Source organism: Medicago sativa, chromosome 7, assembly GCF_051527215.1.
Source record: "Medicago sativa cultivar Bolivia chromosome 7, Bolivia_mono, whole genome shotgun sequence".
Lineage (NCBI taxonomy): Eukaryota > Viridiplantae > Streptophyta > Magnoliopsida > Fabales > Fabaceae > Medicago > Medicago sativa.
The window spans coordinates 100955658-100977696 of NC_140755.1; the positions used below are offsets into that span (position 1 = coordinate 100955658).

Genomic DNA, 22039 nt, shown 5'->3' on the forward strand with positions numbered 1-22039 from the left:
ATAAAAGATAAATGCATGAGAGTAATGTGTAAATTTTGTTTTAACAATTTTCAATTTTTTACACGGCTGAATGTATAATCATAATGCAATTTTTACAAGCAAATGACAAAACTGCTAGCTAACTGGGTATTATACACATTGACACAATATATATGCTAGTTCTTGCTTCTTAGTCTATAAGGTCTTCTACTTATAGTCTTATATTTCAATCTAGAGGAGTATATATTGTTAACAGACAGTTTATAACAGCTTCATACTTTTTGCTTACAGGATCTTCTCATTGCACTTAATATTGATAAGAATAAAACCAGTATTTTTTGAGTAAGCAAAAAGCATGAACTAAGGGAAATGAAAGTTAATACAGATCATAAAACAGTTGTGCCCTCTTTCTAGCTACATACAACATGAACCATTTGAGAGTAGATCGAATCTTTTGCCAATATTTTTTCAGTTTCAATTTGCTTGATGTTTGCACAACAAAATTGGGGGAAGAATAATGATTGCTGGATCCTGCTCCATCATCATAAACAAAGGACAGAGGATTTGCATTTACTTGTTCCAACGTGTAACTTCCAAATAGACCAACCCGTGATACCTCTTCTCCAGAAAAGTATGGCGACAACATTTCTCCTAAGGCTGCCATTTGATCACAAAATTCAGAACCTACAAGTCCACTTTGTGAGATTGAGGTAGACGGCCACATTTCTGGTTGGCATGGAAATGGTAGGTCAAAGCTTGTAGAATTAGCACTCAACAGGCCTGAATGATAGAATTAGGATATCAGCAACAAAAAGTGAAAATAAAAAGTTTTGAAACATAGTTATATACCCTCTTCAAGACTCATCGCCTAGACAACTCAAGACTTTTTCAGTTTTGAAATGCATCCAAAAGTGTTTATGCAGAATATAAGTATATAGAGTACCTTGCTGAGCAATTAGAAAGTCAAACTGTTGCAGGGCTTGATCTTGACCACCATATTGTGCAGTTTGTACACTTGCTGATGTCTCCACCATACCATGTATTGTGGTATCAATTGGCAATGGTTTTAGATCAATCAAATTTTTGTAAGCATGCTGCTTAACTTCTTCCACCAAGCACTGCCAATGACAGAAGTGTTTTGATCATATCAGGTTAAGAGGTACTAGTACTATATATACACAATTATATTTTGGTAAGATATAAATCACTTTAATTTAAGAATCCATATAAAGTTCACTCCAAATATTCACAGCCAAAGAAAGTAGGATACAAGTACAAACCTTTTCATGTGGATTGAGAGATTGTATAGAACGAGAGTTTTGTTGATTATGAAAAGTCACCTCCACAACCTTTAAAATTGAATTAAAGACAAGGGAGGATATTGGTTGTTCTGTTACATAATAGATGTAGCACCCATCATCATCTACATCACAATGTTTAGCATGTGCAATAATTTTCTTCCATAACTTCCCTCCAGTCTTGTCTATTTTCTATTTTCCAAAGCCAAAAATCATATGAAATAGTATCAAACAACCAAATTAATAACTTCAAGATCAAAGTAGAGAATCATTACTGAACACAATAATATTTCAAACAACAGTATATTTTCTTACATTTCTTAATGAATCTTCATTAGTTATCAACAGCTGCAAAAAATCCTTAATAGTGTGTATTCCATCCGATGCCAACTGCTTGTCAAGTGTTCCATCTCTACGTATTCCTCTCAGACGCCATACCTTATCATTCAATGATGGACGATCGCGCTTCTCGTAAGCTGAAATGATCAAAAGTCAACACATAAAAATGTAAAAATCAAAATCAAGAGATCCCATATACATTTTTTAACAACTAATTACTAAAGTTTGTCGGAGATTTAGGACTTACCCTTTCCTCGAACATCCAGGACCTTAAAAGGTTCGCTTCTACCTTCCCGAATGCACGCTCCAATTGAATTAGATTGAACTATTTTAACCCCTAGCCGAAATTGACCAGTTCTTCTCTTTGATATATCTGTAAACTCAATCTCTTTGTTGATATCAGCAACTCCATTTCTTAGTGTAATGATTTTATTTCCTTTCAGTAGTTGTCCTTTTCCAACTCTTGGAGGTACAATTTGAGTATTAAATTCCTCAGCTGTCCAATCCTCTTTTTCAAAGTCACCATATAGGACACATAATTGGATCTTCATCGAGGAACCTTCTTCCGTGACTATGCGTTGCCGATTTCCAGCATCACGCAGTTCAATTTGAAGTGGTTCATCTCCCTCAGCTTTGATTTCGGAGAATGTGAAAATTGTTTCAGGCAATTTGTTCATGAAACACAATTGCAAACGTCTCCTTCCAGATGTGTTGGCCAACTCGTCAAGGGTCAATCCACGACTAAATTAGAAACACAAGCCATTATCAATACAATAGAATTGATTTTGCTTCTTCAAACTTATTCTAACTTAAATCTGAAATCTTAATTTTTGCCTTTAGGTCTTAAATATGACTATTCAATTCACTTTTTAATCCAATTCATTTTTACAAAATTTATTTTTGTGGTGGCATATACATTTTCACCACTCAAATTAAATCAAAATTAATTTTAAAGGTAAAAACAATTTTACTAAAAAAATGTAACCATTTCAAAATCAACATCAACGTGACATAGTACATAATTACTTCAAAAGATACCATTTACATTTTTAACAACTAAAATGCAAAGATGCATAATAAAAAAAAAAATAGACATACCTTGGGGTTAGGTAGTGGTGGAGCATAGGTGGAATCACCTCTTGCGTCTAGTTGAGGAACAAAACAGAAGTATCAAAGATTGGTATCCATTATTAGAATCCATGGAGCAAGCAAGAAAGACAATAAAGTAAGAGTATGAATGATTGGATATTTTACCACTTTTCGAAGTAAACGTTCAATGCAAAACGCAAAGGTGTTACTGGCGGCGCTAGTAGTGCTGCACAAATAGAAGAAGTCAAGTCAAATAAGAAAGGAACATGTAGAGGTACATGCAGATGCGGAACATTTGGATTATACTTATTATATTTACATCAAATAAAAATAAAAATAAAATAAAACACGTACGGAAATAAAAGGTGTTGGATCTCTTTTTGTTGTTCTTCTTGGTTCCCATGTTTTATTCTCTTAGTACTAGTTGAAGGACCATGAAGATCCTCGTCATCACTACTAGAACTACCCACATGAGATGCCCTCTTTGATGCCATTCAATTTTATTTTATTTTTGTTGAAAAGGCCAGACCGCCAGAAAGTAAATGTATTTATTTATAAACAAAACAACCAAACACAAGAAGCACTAAGATTCTTACACAAACTTACAACTCAAAATAAAGTGAAGTAGTGGCAAACAAATCAATAATTCTAGGACTGGTTTGTTATCAATTTTGGCTTTAAAGAGTAAAGTTAATAATAACTTAAGACAAAATCACCGCACCACATTATATTTATAGTATAGAATATCCTATGGATTCTTTTTAAGGAAAATAAGGAAGATTCAAGGAAAATTCTCCCTCATTACTAGGAACATAGTGATATCACATATACATGATAATTATGACAAAAGTGGTACTCCTTTTTGGATACTAGTTAGTTATTGTACATAAGTTCTAATTATTCTTTCCTGATAATGAAATTGATCTAATGATTTTGTTTTAACATAAGGCCTAACTAATTATAGAAGAGAATATACTAAAAGTAGCTTGCCAAAAAGAATAAAATCATATGGTACTACAAAGTGATTCATTGAACTCTTGTATATAACCTTTTTTTCTTGAAATTAAAGGTATATAAACTTTTTAAAAAAAGTACCGAATTGGAATTCATGAATTTAACTTTTAAAAAAAATTAAAAATTGTTCTATTCAACACGAAAATTATACTTCTCTTATTTCTTTAACTAGTATCATCAGCTTCACCCATAAATTTATTAATGATGTTAATATGTTTTCGTCAAAACTATAAATTTCTATTAAAATATATGTTCATTAATAAACACATTTAACACACTAATTATCATTTACATTTTAATAGTATATGTATTGACGGATAGAATATCTCAATCAACACAAATTAGTCTAATTTTGGTAAGGATTCAACTCAAATCTCACATGAACTTAAGTTTAAGCTCATTGTTGATGTGAGAATTTGGTTGATGGAACCAACTTAGGTTTGATATTGTGGTGTATTCTTGGGATTTTGAAGTGTGCACCTTTTAAAATCTTTAGTTCAATTCTCTCTAGTGGTAGGTTACTTTGATTTCTCAAAAAAAAAAAAAATTGATATCTTTGCGAGTTACCTAAACTTTTCCATCTAATTGCGAGTGTTACCTAAACTTTTCCATCTTGCGAGTGTTACCTAAACTTTTTCATCTTTCTATAGTATATATAAAATGAATACAACTTTTGCTATGACTTATTATTTTCCCCTTTATATAAAACTATTTAATTTACAATTTAATCTTTTTTTTATTTAATCAAACAATCATATTTTTCAAAAGTTTATAATTTTATAGTAAAAGATACCATGTTTGTGTGTAACATTTTTTCTTTCTAATTTACCTTTTTTTATCATTTTATATTCCTTAGCAATCAAATAACTTATAAAAAATTACTATGTTTGTTTATAAAAGTGGAAAGACTGACACATTAATGTCGTTTTTATGCTGCTACAATATCTAGTCGCATGTTGGTTCACAATTTTTTTTGTTTATTAAAATTATTAATAATAATCGATAAAAAGAAAGAACACCTCACTACCAAAAAAACACCTGAAACAGAAATTTCTAAAGCAGTAACGGAAACAACTAAACGACCACATCCTTGGAAATTTGGAATGTCGGTGGCCAATTAACCGCGTTGATTATAAGGTTAAGGACATATACTACGTGCGTGGCTATCATTCACTCGTATTTATACAACCACACCTACTTTTATTTCACTGATTAATTAATTAACTCATGTGTTGTGGAGAAATTTCTATAAGGAATCTTCGTTTCATCTTGTGCTTACACTATACAAGCAGAAATATGGAGTGTTCCTCAAGTTTATATTTTAAAAAAATGATAACTTGTTCAAGTACTTACAAACCAACGCCGTGAAAAGTGACATTACATCATTGTTATTACTCATTTTATTTGATTGCATGTAACATGCAAATTATTATTACTCATTTTTCACCATAGAGAGATCATGTTTAAAGGTAAATGATTTAAGAGATTAACCTTGTTTAGTTAGATGTAACATATTGTGATCATTAAGGAACAAATTGCAAGATTGTTTTTCAAAGTTGCTAGAGTGGCCAATTACAACTTTGAAATTAATTAGTTAGATTAAGTTTTACAACTGATATTGGTTTATTGGAGTGATGGGTAGGAGTACGTGGTTGTTTATTTTTAGATTGATTTAATAATCAATGAAGTTGCCTTAAAATATTTAGTTCGTAAATTTGATATAATTGGGTGAAATACTTGTCTTTTGTACTCTTTTTCAATATAATATTTTTGCTTATAAAACAGCTACTCCCTCCGGTCACTATTATAAGCAAAAGTTCACTTTTTAGATTCATTCAATAAATGATGTATGTAGTCTATATATAGGCCACATACATTATTTATTAAATGAACCTAAAAAGTCAACTTTTGCTTATAATAGTGACAGGAGGGAGTATGTTTCATTGACAAAGAATGCAGAGTTGGGAGTCAGAAAAGAAAAAAGTAATAAGTATTTAATTCAAGAAAGTTACGTTATCTTCAACATGAACTACACTTTTTCGATACTTAAACTTTCATGTTATACACAAATATTTAACTGGGCATGACACTATCAGTACCTATATTTTTCTTACTTCAATAGAATTAGTGGTTTGAGATTCTTGTAAATTAATGTAGTGTGGCGTACTTATAATAGTTGACTTTGTTTAACTAATTTTCACAAGGGTCATGTTAACTTGTGCCCTAAGGGCACATGTTAAGGAACCCAAAAAAAGCAATTTTGTATTGAAAAACATGATATTTTAACTTTTTAGAAGTTGACTACACAGTTTTTGAGACGTATATTTATATAAAGAGCTCCTTAACATGTGCCCTAGAGGGCACAAGTTAACATTTGCCTTTTCAGAGTATAAAACTACTAATGTGAATGCATTCACAGCATAATACATATGGCTACAACATGCGGTCCAGTTTAATATCTTATTTTCTTATCAAAATGTAGTTGTTCCATAACTAGTTAAATTTTTTTTTTTTAAAGAAGCCAAAATGAAATTAATAATCACCAAGAGCGATTTATCTTACACAAGGTGTGCTAAGAGAATCACTCCTCAAATGAATACAAAACCAGTATCTGTTGCCAAATAAAACACAATTATGGAGATGGAGAAAACTAGTTCATAACACCCATACAAGTTAAAGGGTGCCGCCACCAGTCATTATAAGTTAGCCTATTAGCCTTAAGCCAAGAAAAAGAAACAAACTTAACATTGTCTAATAATTGTGTCAGATCCCGTGCTTTGTTGTTGAAAATTCTGTTGTTTCTTTCCTTCCAAACTGTCCAAACGCAAGCATGCTAGATAACTTTGAAGAAAGAATGCGTAGCTCTCGGTAACCCCGCCATGTGACCAAATTGATGAAAATGTTCATGACCATCATTTGGAGAAATGAAGGAGACACCGAGCCACTGGTAAACCTGATGGCAAACAATGCCAAAGATGTCGCAACTGAAAAAAAAGATGATTCGTCGTCTCCGGACAACCGCAGCCACCTATGCAATAAATGTCTTCTTGATGAAGTGCTCTCCTACGGATGAGATTGTCTTTGGTAGGGAGTTTGTTGCGGAAAAGCTGCCACACAAATATTGAGACCTTTAATGGAGCCTGTTCAGCCACACTGCATCGAAGAGACCGCGCACCACAGATGTGTTAGATCGCGTGAGATACTGATAAGTCCCCTTAACTGAGTAGCCAATAATAGGATCCAAGACTCACCGCCGCCTGTCATGAACATGATCCTGCAACTCTGTAACTAATGGAATGGTATAGACAAATTGAACAAATAACATAAAAGAAAAATGTTTTCAATTAACGACAAATGTTTTCAATTTTTCTGTTCCCAAAAGAAAAAGCTTCAGGATCGTAACATAAAACAATAAGGTTGACTCTGAGGTTTCATCATAAACTATTATCACATTCATATGTGTTTGTTTTTTTGGTTACAAATGAAGAAAGAAACAGCAAAAGAAAGGCGACAGAAAGAAAGAAAACAACAGAGAGCTAAGCTCTCAGATACAAAGTTCCAGAGGCATCAGTCTTCAAGAGGAGCCGTAAATCATCTGGAGGCGCTGAATGGATCAAAAGCTCCTCATCTGAGTTTGCTCCTAGCTTAGCAAAATAATCAGCACACTGATTTCCCTCACGAAGAGTGTGATGAAGCGAATAATTTACCGTGGAAAGCAAGTCTTTGATGTCTTGTATAATAACAGCATGAACGTGAAACTTGCAGAAGCTACCTGATATAAGGTTGATAGATAGAAGAGAATCAGAGTAAACAACCATGTCCATGATTCCCATATCCTGAGCAATCGAAATACCATGATAAATAGCAGTCAATTCCGCAAGCAAAATGTCTGATGTGGAAGGAATGAAGCCCGAGAAACCTTTTATGAACAGACCACCTCCGTTTCTAATTAGCCCACCAAATCCTGCTCGAGTCGGAGAGCCTATACAGCTGCCGTCAACATTGAGAATGGCACAATTGAAATTGTTATTATTCCAACGAACATGTCTATCTGAAATAGCAACAGGCTTCGGTTGATGGAAACAGAAATGGATATCGTCCGCAGCAGCATTAATGTGCATTGCCAGCCTCTGAACCGTTATAGTTTCGTTGCTCAAACACAAAGCATTACGGTTCCTCCATGTCCACCATAACCCAGCTGAGAAAAGACTTGCTAACTTGCTGTTTAACCCATCTTTAATCCACTCTTCAATGCTGTTTGTCGAATAGAAAGGGAGGTCATTAAATCCCATGTGCTGCCATATAGACCTGGAGAATCTACAATCGCGGATGCAATGGAAGATTGATTCGTCATGTTCACCACAACGAGGACAAATAGCTGATGGAGAAATATTTCTGTGGTGAAGGAGAGACAACGTGGGAAGAGAGTTGTGACACATCAACCATATGAGGAATTTGTATTTTTCAAGAATTTTTTGTCTCCATATCCAAGACCAAGAATGAGTGACCGTATGTGTTTCATTGAGAGAGAGAAGCCATTTGTAACCACTTACGGTTGAATATTCTCCATTTTTGTTATGGGGCCAAACAAAGGTATCATCAATGGCATCATTGAATTTATAATTGATGTTGTTGATGAAGTCTGACACCTCTTGAGGGAGAGTAGTATACAACATGTGAGTCCTTTGAGCATTAGTAATAACATCCTTGACCGTAATAACATCCTTTGAGGCATATGTGTTTGTTTAATATTACATAATGTTTTTTTACAGGAAATAAATACAAATTACCAACATAGAAACTTTAAATGATGATAGAGATAGACACCAAGTATAAAACTATTTTACAGACAACACCCTAAACATTATGTTAACACTATATAACCTTTTTCTTGGAAGTTATATAAAACAGGATCCTCTGGAAAAAAAAATCCTTAAAGCAAAAGTTAAAAAAATAAATATAAAAGATGTCTTAAAAAAATAATATAAAAGTTGTAAATTGAAAGTTAAAAAAAAAAATTCTATTCTACACAAAAATTCTATTTTTAAATTCTTTAACTAGTGTCATAATGACACACGTCAGCCTTGAAGTAGATAAAATAGTCACAAGAAAGGGGGGTTTGAATTGTGACCCTTTAAAAATTATCCTGAAACTTAAAAGTTATTCTCAAGTAGTTTACTTGGAATGGTTAAGTTAACTTTCTGAACTCAGAACGTTCTGAAGTTCGTACACAGAACTGATTAATAAAGTAAATGTGTTGGTGTGTGTTGTGTATACTGAAATTAAAGAGTATAAGGAAGAAAGAAAGAACACACAGAGATTTATAGAGGTTCACCCAATGTGGGCTAGTCCTCTCCTCACAATCTTGTGAGAGTTTCCACTATGATGCTTGAGATAACTTCTCAAGTCCTGCACCTTACAATCTTTGTTCACCTGAACAATTACAATCCTGTATTCTCTAAGCCTCAGCAGGCTTGCACCTTCTTGCTAAGTTACCCACTTAGACTTTTACAACCTTTGCTCAAACTAACACTTTAGTACCCCTAAAGCTAGATGAGACTTAGTTACAATTTGTATGGAAGTTGAATGTTTGTGAATCAAACAGAGGAGGAAGAAGAGAGAGGAGTTATCTTAGAGATAACAAAGAGTATTGATTTGCACTAAGTAATGAAAGCCTTAGAGATTGATCAATTTCAGTTTGCAAGAGCTTCAAACAAAATCAAAGTTGTTTTCTTGTATGCTTTGCAATGGTGCAAGTAATGCTGAGCCTTTGAACTGTATTTATAGAGTCCTTGGGCTCAAATAGCCGTTGTGGGGTGTCCAATGGTGTTATGCCATGTGTCCTGGGTCCCACAAGCTTTTACTTGAAATTCTGGGCAAACATTCTGATCTCTGATGAACTTCAGAATGTTGTTGCGTTCATGATGATCTTCATCTGGGTTCATCATGTTCTTCATCTGGGTTCATCATATATGAATGAACATATGAAGTTCTGGGCGTGTCATATGCTTTTCATATGAATTTCTGGGCAATAACCAAAGTATGGGCTTTTCTTCATACTTCAGAAAGTTCAGTTGCCAGATCTGCCTTGGAACTTGGTGCAGGAGGATATAGTGGGATTCTGCATCTTCATACACAGGCTTTGAGAGATTGTGTGGTCCTTGTTCTGTACCAACTCTCATGCGTGTCTATCTCTGATTGAGCAGGACAGATTTGCTTTGCTTTTGCTTTTGCTTTTCACCTACTGTACTGTTCATAAAGTAAGCCTGTGCTGAGCTGAACATTCTGATCATCAGAATGTTCCATTTGTTTCACTTAGGATGATTTGTAAGACTACCATTTGATGTAATCAAATCCTAATAGTGAAACACAATGAAGAGCAGTAAATATAACATCTAGGATGATATTCCCTTGTGGAATATTCCTAGGACTTTAATGTTCATAGTCTTAAATGAACATAAAGTATCCTTTCTGACATAATCCTTGTATATGCCTTTATTGCTTGATTGATCCATGCAAAAGTACTTCTCTTGACATTTATTTATATCACATGTGCCTTGCATGACCTTGATCCATGTTCTTGAGATTCTGGGCTTGTATAAAAGCAACCTTCTGATCTCTTGTGCGAACATTCTGATCTCTGAGCAACATTCTGATCTAACTTTCTGACCTCAGTGTTAGATCTTGAATTCAAATGTCCTTTGATTTCTTTATTCTTGGTATGATTTAAACCTTGTTCCTGTCTTAGTAAAACACTCAAGAGCACAAGTTAAATACCAAGGAATTAATCAAAGTCCATTAATTCTTTAATCATATTGGTTTATTATCTTTAAAATTAATTAGGGATTTTGCCTCAACAATCTCCCCCTTTTTGAAGATGATAAACCTATGATTTAGGATTAAGGATTTTGATTATATATGAACAATAACAGAGCTTGAAAATTTATTTTAATGCTCCCCCTCATTTTTATAATCCATTATGCGGAGTTTTTAAGAACTTTAAAAAGCTCCCCCTCAATTTCATAATTCATTGCATAAAATAAAAATATGCAGATTTGAACCAAATTCAATATCATTCATTAATGTAAAACATGAAGTACAATTACATGAATTATATGGTTCAAAAACAAAAAAGAAATTCAAAGCATGTGATCAAGCAAAAAGTGAAGTTTCTAAACTCCAATAACTATTGATCACTAGACCTACTTAGGGCCTAAAACTAAGAAAAACTTAAGACTTAAATCCTAAAGCTTCTCCCCCTTTAGTCATCTGCAAAAAGGATAGGGAGTAGGATCATAAATGATTCAGGGAGTTGAATCCCCAGAATCTGAGGATGGTTCAGACTCAAACACTGATGGATCATCAAAAACTGGTGGATCAATGGCCAGACCAGGAGCTTGGACTTTGACAGTCCAATCAGCCAAAGCACAGACAATTTTGTGTGTCTTGGTAGAGACCCTGAGTGCCCTTGAGGCTAACTTCTCAGCTCTTGAAGGCTTGGCAGGTGCAGCAGGTGGAACAACATCAGAAGCTTCAGCTTTCTCTTTGTTGGCAGACACAAAGGTATTGAGGGAGTCAAAAAGAGCAGCCATATTAGGAAGCTTGCTTGTGGTGGTAGTTTTTATTGGTGGTGGTGGTGGAGTGTATGAGGGAATGGTGTCTGGAGTTGGAAGATTAGAAATCAAAAAGTTGCTTGCACCAGCAACAGATCCCATTGTGGAGGATGAGAGGTTAACATTCTGACCAGTTTGAGCCATGAGCTGTACCTCAGCAGAGGGCAAAGATCCTGAGGCCATAGGCACTGGATCTGCTGACAGCTGGCTAACTTGAGCAAGAAGAGGCTCATTTGATGCATTCAAACCAGCAGAGACTTGAACATTCTGACTGACTGGAACATCTTCAGCAGGAATTTCAACATTCTGAGCTTCAGAGATTTCAACATTCTGACCTTCAGAGATTTCAACATTCTGACCTGCAGCTGGTTCCTGAACATGTTGAGTGGTGTCCTGACCATCTTGGAACACTTCATTGTTGAAGTCAGTGTTGACATCTTCAATGTTGAGGTCAAACCCAGTTGTGAACTCCATTTGTTCAACTTGAACATCTTTCTCCATGGACATGTTTGAAGCTAAAATTTCTGCCACTTCCTGAGTATCTTCATCAACATTCTGAGCTATCTTCTCAGTATTTTCTTCAACTCTTTGATTTGGATCAACAGAGTTTTCCTTTCCAGCCATCTGAGATATACCTTCATGAATCTCAGTTGCTTGCTTAACATTCTCAGCTTCCCTTTGAAGAGATGCATCATCATCCTTCTGAGCATCATCCTCAATCATTGATTCACCAATCAATGCCTTGAACTGAGAGCTTCCTTCTTGAACAATCTCCTTTGCAAGTTGAGAGACTTGAGAAAACAACTCCAAAGCTGGTGGAGAGGGAGGTCTGACTTCTGCATTCTTAGGAGGTTCATCTCTAATTTCTTCTACCTTTCTTTTCTTCCTAGTTGTCTGAACCTTCTGAGCAGTAGATCTCTTAGTAGATCCAGAAGTGCCAGAGGTTGTGAAAGATGGCATGTTTGAGGTGGTGATGCGTAGCTGACCTAAAGTCTTGGATGTGAACTTCATAAAGTCAAGCTTGCGTGGTTCTCCCTCAAGTGGCACCTTTGCTTTCTGAAAGATGGGGGTTAAGTGCATCCCATAAGGTAACCCAGCAACAGTTTGTTTCATGGCCAAGCAGGAATCTATCATATGTTGAATGATGATGAAACAGAGGTTCAATTTGGTTTTGGTCATGAGGTGGTAGATGATGCATAGATCCATATCAGAAACAACATCAACAGAGCCACACTTAGGGACTAAGGTGTGCCTAACCATATTATGAAGGATTTTTGGAATATCTTCTAGATTTGTGGAGTTAAAAGTGCGGTCTTCTTTGGTGTATTTGACTATGAGTTGATTACGGTTAACCCTAACATCATTATACCATGAGCAAGAAAACAGTTTGTTACCTTCATTAGGAATTTTCAAAGCTTTAGAGAGGAAATCTTGAGTGATAGTGATCTGAACTCCTTTTACAGAAGAGATGAGAAAGTTCTCATTTTCCTTTTTCTTCTGCTTCACAACCAGGTTGGTGTAGAACTCTCTGACCAAACCTTCATATGTGTGTTCTTGTAGAGACACAAAGTTAGTCCAGCCTTGTGGATCAGTGAACTTCTTCAGGTTCCATCCTTTTGTCTCCAAGCTTTCAAACTCAAAATACTTTGTTCTGCTTATTGGTCTGAGAGCAATCTTTTCTGCTCTCTGAGCTTTTAGAACAGCAGCAACTCTAGCAATGTCTTTTCCTTTGCCATGCTTTTTGGGAGAAATTTTCTCCTCTTCTTCAGGAGTCTTTTCTTCAGACTCTTCCTCATCATTCTCATCATCATCTTCCTGAGATGATGAACTTCCTTTTGATGGAGAGGGAGTGGCAACTTTCTTACATTTCTTTGAGTGTTTTCTCATGGATTTCACTATTTCAGAGAGAGTTTGTTCAGAGTCTTCTTCCACTTTTTCTTCCTCTTCATCTTCAGGGATTTCCATTTCTTCTTCTGAATTCTCTTCAGTATCTTCTTCTCTTTCATCATCACTTGAATCTGTCTTATTTTCTTCATCAGAGACAAGATTCACATGTGAGACCTTAGGTTCCTTTGATGAATGCTTCATCCTAGATGATCTTCTAGTAGGGATAGGTCTGGGTTTGGTGATGGGTTTCTTAGAGGCTTTTGATTTTGAGGATTTGGGTGGATCAAAAGCAGGATAGACCACATCTGGAAGAACGGTGTGAACAGGGGTTTCACTTAGTGGTTGTTGATCAGAGGATTGACCAGCAGCAGCGTTTGGTGGTGATTGAGAACGTTCCACTTGTGGAACTTCATTATCAGAGAGTTTTGAAGTGGTTTTTGTTCTTGCCATTTTCTTCGAGAGAGAGAGAAAAACAGAGGGTTTGTAAATTTTTGTGAGTTGAGAAGAGGGAAGTTTGGATTGAGATGGTTGTAGAATAATCAGAAGTAGTTACTGATTATATAGACCAAACGTGCAGAAGGGAAAGAGAAGGGGAGAGAAAATGATAGCAGTTTGCATTGGGAAGGAGGAAACTGCAGAAAAGTAACGGTTAGAGGAGAGAGAGAGAAAAGTAGCCGTTTGTGGGAAATGGAAGGGATTGGTTGATTTGATAGTTCAGGTTTTACATGGTGGTTAAACCTTAAACTCATCTTCTTATAACCAAACATTAAATGCTTGAGATTATAGAAGGATTTTTGGACAAAGTCAACACAAAATCTCACGCATGAGATAGTTGACCCAGAATTCAAATTTTGACCATAACTGAGTTTTGTGGACATCCTGAAAGGATGAAACCCAGATGAACAAACTTGTGAATGTTGATTGAATGAATGTTAGGATGAACATTCTGATCATATGAACATTCTGACCTGATGAACATTCTGAACTCAAGAACATTCTGAGCTCAGGAACATTCTGAAGTATGTTCTGATTATGATAGATCTATCTGATTTGCATCAGATGACATCAAGGGGTTTAGTCTAAGGCCCTTAGTGATCTGTAATCAATCTTTATTGGGATTTTTTATGATTGACAATTTTTCTTTAAGAAAATTGAATCTATCCTCAACAAGGGGTTTTGTGAAAATGTCAGCTAGTTGATTTTCAGTATCAACAAAGCTTAATGCAATATTCTTTTTCTGAACATGGTCTCTAATGAAATGATGCTTTATTTCAATATGTTTAGACCTAGAATGCTGAATAGGGTTCTTAGAAAGATTAATTGCACTTGTATTATCACAGAAAATAGGAACACTTGTGTACCTTAATGAGTAGTCTTCCAACTGATTTCTTACCCATAAAATTTGAGAGCAACAACTAGCTGCAGATACATACTCAGCTTCAGTTGTGGAAAGTGCAATGGTGTTTTGCTTTCTGCAAGACCATCCAATCAATGCTTGTCCCAAGAATTGACATGAGCCACTTGTACTTTTCCTCTCAACTTTGTCTCCAGCATAGTCAGCATCACAATATGCTACAAGATCAAAACTAGAACCTTTTCTATACCAAAGGCCAAGATCAGTAGTACCTACTAGATATCTAAAAATCCTTTTAACTGCAGTTAAATGGGATTCTTTTGCACAAGTTTGAAATCTAGCACATAAACCTACTGCAAACATAATGTCAGGTCTGCTAGCAGTCAAATATAATAATGAGCCTATCATGCCTCTATATTCTTTTTCAGAAATAGATTTTCCACTCTCATCCTTATCTAAACTTGAAGATGGATGCATAGGGGTGACCGTGATTTTTGCCTCATTCATTTTATATTTCTTAAGAATGTCTTTGATATACTTTTCTTGGCTGATGAAAATTCCATTTGGATGTTGTTTGATTTGTAAACCAAGGAAGAAACCAAGTTCACCCATCATGCTCATCTCAAATTCACTTTGCATAAGGTTGGAAAATTCTTCACACATTTTCATTTTGGTGGCACCAAAAATAATGTCATCCACATAAACTTGAACAATAAGTAAGTCAGAGTCATGTGTTTTTCTAAAAAGTGTGGTATCAATTTTTCCTCTTGAAAAACCATTTTCAATTAAAAATGTGCTAAGTCTGTCATACCAAGCTCTAGGAGCTTGTTTAAGACCATAGAGTGCTTTAGTGAGTTTGAAAACATGATCTGGTTTTTCTTTACTTATGAAACCAGGAGGTTGACTTACATAAACTTCCTCATTTAGAAAACCATTTAAAAATGCACTTTTAACATCCATTTGAAAAAGTTTAATGCTTTTATGTGCAGCATATGCAAGGAGAATTCTGATGGCTTCTAACCTTGCCACTGGTGCAAAGGTCTCATCATAGTCAATACCTTCTTGTTGGTTGTAACCTTGAGCAACTAACCTTGCTTTGTTTCTGACAACCTTACCATTTTCATCAAGCTTGTTTCTGAAAACCCATCTTGTTCCAATGATGGTTTTCTCTTGATTATTTGGAACCAGGTTCCAAACTTTGTTCCTTTCAAACTGAGAAAGTTCCTCCTTCATGGCCTCAATCCAGGAATCATCAATAATAGCTTCATTGATTGACTTGGGTTCCATTTGAGAGATCATTGCCATGTTGGTATCTTGAAAGGACAATCTGGTTCTTATACCATCAGTTGTGCTTCCAATGATTTGATCTACAGGATGGTCTCCTACCATTCTCCAACTTCTTGGTGGACTTTGGAAGGGTTGATCCTGAACATTCTGATCATCTTCTTTCTCAACTGAAGTGTCAATGTTCTGACTGGGAACATTTTGAAGTGTTGGCACTTCTGTGTCTTCACTTTCTTTTGGTTGAGAATGTTCATCATACTCATCAAATATGACATGCATACTAATTTCAACTGTCTGGGTTTTTAGATTGTACACTCTATAACCTTTAGAAGTTGTAGAGTATCCTAAAAAGATAGCTTTATCTGATTTAGGATCAAACTTACCCAATTTTTCTTTATTGTTCAGAATGTAGCAATAACAGCCAAATATGTGAAAATAAGATATGCTAGGTTTAATGTTTTTCCAGAGTTCATATGGAGTTTTATTAAGAACTTTTCTTATTGAAACTCTATTCAAAATGTAGCAAGATGTGTTAATGGCTTCTGCCCAAAAATAATCTTCAACATTTGATTCATTTAACATTGTTCTAGCCATTTCTTGCAAAGTCCTATTTTTTCTTTCAACAACTCCATTTTGTTGTGGAGTTCTTGCACAAGAAAAATTATGTTTAATACCATTTTCATCAAAGAATGTTTTGAAAGATGCATTTTCAAATTCTCCTCCATGATCACTCCTTACTGTAATGATATTAGAACCTTTTTCATTTTGAACTCTTTTACAAAAGTGTTGAAATGCTTCAAAAGATTCATCTTTGTGTTTTAAAAACAGCACCCATGTAAATCTGGAAAAATCATCAACAATAACAAACCCATATCTTTTGCCTGTTAGACTAGCAGTTTGAACTGGACCAAATAGATCAATGTGAAGAAGTTCTAAAGGTTTCTGAGTTGAAACAAACTCAATGGTTTTAAAACTACTTTTCACTTGTTTACCTTTGACACATGCTTCACAGATCTTATCCTTGTCAAAGCTAATTTTAGGCAAACCTCTAACCAGATCAAGTTGAGAAAGTTTAGCAATGGTTTTCATGCTTATATGACCAGCCCTTTTGTGCCAAATCCATTTGTCCTTTTCAAGAGACATAAAACAGGATTCTGCAGGCATATCATTTAGTTCTAAGACATACAAGTTCTTTCTTCTTGATCCAGAGAAAAACAGTTTGTTAGAGGAGGTTTGTCTTATTTCACATATGTTAGGTTTAAATATCACTTCAAATCCACTATCACACAATTGACTTATGCTAAGTAGATTGTGTTTTAAACCTTCTACATACTGAACATTTTCTATCTTAGCAGAGTTAGGTTTACCTATAGTACCTTTACCTCTGATCTTACCCTTGTCATTGTTTCCAAATGTCACCAGTCCTCCATCCTTCTTTTCAAAGGTCAGGAAACAGTTCCTGTCACCTGTCATGTGCCTAGAACAACCACTATCCAAGTACCATGGCTTTGTTCTAGCACCCTGAGGCAGGACCTACATTTGACAAGATAAAAATTTTAGGTACCCATGTAATGTTGGGTCCTTGAGGGTTAGTTCTTCTAAGAGATCCTTCCTTATTGTAACATTCTGTCTTGTGTGATCAGATTTGTTACAGTAGGAGCATGACTTCTTAGCTTTCTCAGCCTTTTGTGAACTTTCTGATCTATTGAGATGAGAACGTTCTGAACTAAGATTAATTTTATTTTCTTTGATAAGTTTTTTCTTAACATGGCATATTTTTTCATCATGTCCATACCTATCACAAAAATAACATTTAGTTCTTGGTTTAGTTTTAGGTACAAAACTTTCAATGATTTTGTGTGGATCCTTAAAACCTAAGCCAGATTTTTTAGCACTTTCATTTTGAGATCCTAAGATATTTTGAAATGTTTCTGTAGATTTTATAAAACCTGTAAGATCATTTTTCAAAGTTTCAACTTCCTTTTTCAAAAGTGTGTTTTCCTTTTTCATCTCAGAAGGTATAGAAATAATGCCTTTTTGTTTCTTGTTTAATTCTTTTTGTTTTTCTGACATTTCAAAATGGGAATCTTGCAAAATCTGTATGGTTTTTCTAGATTCATCATATTTGTTTTGAAGTGTTTCTTTTTCTGCTTTTATTTCAGAAAGTTCCTTGATTAAAGAATGACATCTATTAGTTAAGAAGTTTGAGTCATATAAGAGACTATCTATTTTACTTTCAAGATCTTTATAAAAAGAATCAGTTTTATAGACAATTACCTCTTCTTCATCATCTGACTGAGCCATCAATCCCATGTTGGCTTCTTCATCTTCTTGAGGTTCTGACTCTTCTAAGTCATCCCAAGTGATCATTGCCTTCTTCTTGAAGGGAGGTTTCCTTTGCACCTTCTTGATGTCAGGACATTCACTCTTGTAGTGTCCAGTTTTGTTGCAGCCATAACAAGTGACTTGGCTTTTGTCAGCTTCAGTTCTGGTGCTGTTGTTGGTGTTTGGAAACTTCTTTCTGATCTGATTTCTTCTCAACATCATTCTTTGAATTCTTTTGGAAATTAGTGCAAGTTCATCTTCAGCTTCTTCTTCATGAACTTCATCTAATTCTTGTGGTTCTTGTACCTCATCATCAGCAACTGATGGGGTTTGCTGAGATGCTTTTAAAGCAAGTGTTTTAACCTTCTTTACTGGTTTGTCTCCTTGAAGTACCACTTCATGAGCTCTCAGTGATCCAATGAGATCTTCCAGGTTCATAGATTTCAAATCTTTGGCCTGAGTGATTGCAGTGACCATAGGTCTCCACACACTTGGAAGACATCTTAATATTTTTCTGATTCTATCATGAGTAGAGTATGCCTTTCCAAGAGATCTCATTTCATTTACTATTGTAGTAAATCTAGCATACATCTCATCAATGGTTTCATTTTCACTCATTTCAAAGACTTCAAACTTTCTGACACCTATGTCAATTCTAGTTTCTTTGACATGAGATGTACCCTCATGATGTATTTTCAGAGTATCCCATACCTCTTTAGCATTTTTACATTCATCAACTCTTTCACTTTCTTCCATGGTTAGTGCACATGATAAAAAGAGTCTAGCTTTAGAGTTTAACAATACCTGAGCCTTTTCATCTGTTGACCATGAACTCTTTTCTTTGACAGCTCCTTCTTTGGTTGTTGGGACAAAATCTCCATCTGTGATGACTTGCCACATATCATTGTCTTGAGATCTGAGGAAGAGTTCCATTTTGCCTTTCCAGAAGTAATAGTTTGAGCCATCAAAAAGTGGTGGTCTGTTTGATGATCCTCCTTCAGCTATGTACTTGACTTTAGACATGCTTCCTGAATCTTTTCTCTAACACTTGTTAAAGTGTTCAAACCCTTAGAACCGGGCTCTTGATACCAATTGAAGTAGATAAAATAGTCACAAGAAAGGGGGGTTTGAATTGTGACCCTTTAAAAATTATCCTGAAACTTAAAAGTTATTCTCAAGTAGTTTACTTGGAATGGTTAAGTTAACTTTCTGAACTCAGAACGTTCTGAAGTTCGTACACAGAACTGATTAATAAAGTAAATGTGTTGGTGTGTGTTGTGTATACTGAAATTAAAGAGTATAAGGAAGAAAGAAAGAACACACAGAGATTTATAGAGGTTCACCCAATGTGGGCTAGTCCTCTCCTCACAATCTTGTGAGAGTTTCCACTATGATGCTTGAGATAACTTCTCAAGTCCTGCACCTTACAATCTTTGTTCACCTGAACAATTACAATCCTGTATTCTCTAAGCCTCAGCAGGCTTGCACCTTCTTGCTAAGTTACCCACTTAGACTTTTACAACCTTTGCTCAAACTAACACTTTAGTACCCCTAAAGCTAGATGAGACTTAGTTACAATTTGTATGGAAGTTGAATGTTTGTGAATCAAACAGAGGAGGAAGAAGAGAGAGGAGTTATCTTAGAGATAACAAAGAGTATTGATTTGCACTAAGTAATGAAAGCCTTAGAGATTGATCAATTTCAGTTTGCAAGAGCTTCAAACAAAATCAAAGTTGTTTTCTTGTATGCTTTGCAATGGTGCAAGTAATGCTGAGCCTTTGAACTGTATTTATAGAGTCCTTGGGCTCAAATAGCCGTTGTGGGGTGTCCAATGGTGTTATGCCATGTGTCCTGGGTCCCACAAGCTTTTACTTGAAATTCTGGGCAAACATTCTGATCTCTGATGAACTTCAGAATGTTGTTGCGTTCATGATGATCTTCATCTGGGTTCATCATGTTCTTCATCTGGGTTCATCATATATGAATGAACATATGAAGTTCTGGGCGTGTCATATGCTTTTCATATGAATTTCTGGGCAATAACCAAAGTATGGGCTTTTCTTCATACTTCAGAAAGTTCAGTTGCCAGATCTGCCTTGGAACTTGGTGCAGGAGGATATAGTGGGATTCTGCATCTTCATACACAGGCTTTGAGAGATTGTGTGGTCCTTGTTCTGTACCAACTCTCATGCGTGTCTATCTCTGATTGAGCAGGACAGATTTGCTTTGCTTTTGCTTTTGCTTTTCACCTACTGTACTGTTCATAAAGTAAGCCTGTGCTGAGCTGAACATTCTGATCATCAGAATGTTCCATTTGTTTCACTTAGGATGATTTGTAAGACTACCATTTGATGTAATCAAATCCTAATAGTGAAACACAATGAAGAGCAGTAAATATAACATCTAGGATGATATTCCCTTGTGGAATATTCCTAGGACTTTAATGTTCATAGTCTTAAATGAACATAAAGTATCCTTTCTGACATAATCCTTGTATATGCCTTTATTGCTTGATTGATCCATGCAAAAGTACTTCTCTTGACATTTATTTATATCACATGTGCCTTGCATGACCTTGATCCATGTTCTTGAGATTCTGGGCTTGTATAAAAGCAACCTTCTGATCTCTTGTGCGAACATTCTGATCTCTGAGCAACATTCTGATCTAACTTTCTGACCTCAGTGTTAGATCTTGAATTCAAATGTCCTTTGATTTCTTTATTCTTGGTATGATTTAAACCTTGTTCCTGTCTTAGTAAAACACTCAAGAGCACAAGTTAAATACCAAGGAATTAATCAAAGTCCATTAATTCTTTAATCATATTGGTTTATTATCTTTAAAATTAATTAGGGATTTTGCCTCAACAAGCCTCACCCTTATTGAAATCAATATATTTTCATCAAAACTATAAATTCCATTAAAAATACCTTTAACACACTAATTACCATTTGCCTATTAATATATAATAGTATATGTATTGACATAATATAATATCTATCTAGGTCAATACAAATTGGTCCAATTTTAGCAAGGATTCATCTCAAATCTCGCATGAACTTGTGTTTAAACTTATTGTTGACGTGACAATCTCATTGATGAATAATATTTAAGTGTAGACAAAATTGGATATAAAACAATTTTATATATATACAACTTTTATTATAAAATGAACTAATTTTTTTTTTGTGAGAAACGTTTATTTTTTAAAAAATGAACTAAAAATAATTTTTTTGTGAGAATCGTCAAGGAACTTTTGGTGTGAGAATATCGTTAATTGTATATATAAAATGAATAAAACCTTTGGTGTGACTTATTGTAACATTTATATAAAACTACTCTATTTACAATTTAATCTTTTTTCTATTTAATTTTTCAAATATCTATAATTTTTTATGAAAAGATATTATGTTTTTGTGTAACATTTTTTTCATCCTATTTGACTTTTTTTTTATTTTTATAATATTATCATTCCTTAGCAATTAAGTTTTTAAGGTTCAGATAGGTCCTTTAAATTTCGAGTTTGTTTCGGATAAGTCCTTTAAGTTTCTAAGGTTTCAGATAAGTCTTTTTAAGTTTCGAGTTTGGCTTAACGGACCAATCAACTTTGGATTAACGGAGGTTGATAGAAAGGACCTATCTGAAACAAACTCGAAACTTAAAAGACCTATCTGAAACCTTAGAAACTTAAAAGACATATGCGAAACAAACTCGAAACTTAAAGACCTATCTGAAACCTTAGAAACTTAAAGGATCTATCTAAAATAAACATGAAACTTAAAGGACCCGGGGAAGTATTTGGCCTTAAAATTATTAATAGTACATAATTGATACTAGTAGTTAAAAGAAAGAACACCTG

The 22039-nt window shown here is 34.8% G+C and overlaps 2 protein-coding genes across 2 annotated transcripts; both read right to left on the bottom strand.

Annotated features, from left to right (window-relative positions):
• Positions 1–16: 16 nt before the first annotated feature.
• Positions 17–3408, bottom strand: LOC146911289 (calmodulin-binding protein 60 B-like). The gene is made up of 8 exons (XM_085723624.1): positions 3060–3408; positions 2871–2931; positions 2715–2761; positions 1864–2357; positions 1593–1753; positions 1260–1469; positions 923–1097; positions 17–759 (listed from the first exon to the last, which is right to left on the bottom strand). Exons 1-8 carry the CDS (start codon positions 3197–3199, stop codon positions 356–358), a joined length of 1692 nt encoding a protein of 563 aa, XP_085579750.1. The 5' UTR covers positions 3200–3408; the 3' UTR covers positions 17–355.
• Positions 3409–10937: 7529 nt separating this feature from the next.
• On the bottom strand, positions 10938–13669 carry LOC146911290 (uncharacterized). Its single transcript, XM_085729507.1, has one exon. The coding sequence runs from the start codon at positions 13667–13669 to the stop codon at positions 11024–11026; it is 2646 nt and encodes an 881-aa protein (XP_085585633.1). The 3' UTR covers positions 10938–11023.
• Positions 13670–22039: the final 8370 nt, after the last annotated feature.

Coding starts and splice junctions, on each gene's coding strand:
- LOC146911289 (XM_085723624.1), bottom strand. CDS start 3,199: ATGGCATCAAAGAGGGCATCTCATGTGGGTAGTTCTAGTAGTGATGAC. Junction 2,762..2,870: donor AACGTTTACTTCGAAAAGTG/GTAAAATATCCA, acceptor TTCCTCAACTAG/ACGCAAGAGGTGATTCCACC. Junction 2,358..2,714: donor CACCACTACCTAACCCCAAG/GTATGTCTATTT, acceptor TTTCTAATTTAG/TCGTGGATTGACCCTTGACG.
- LOC146911290 (XM_085729507.1), bottom strand. CDS start 13,669: ATGGCAAGAACAAAAACCACTTCAAAACTCTCTGATAATGAAGTTCCA.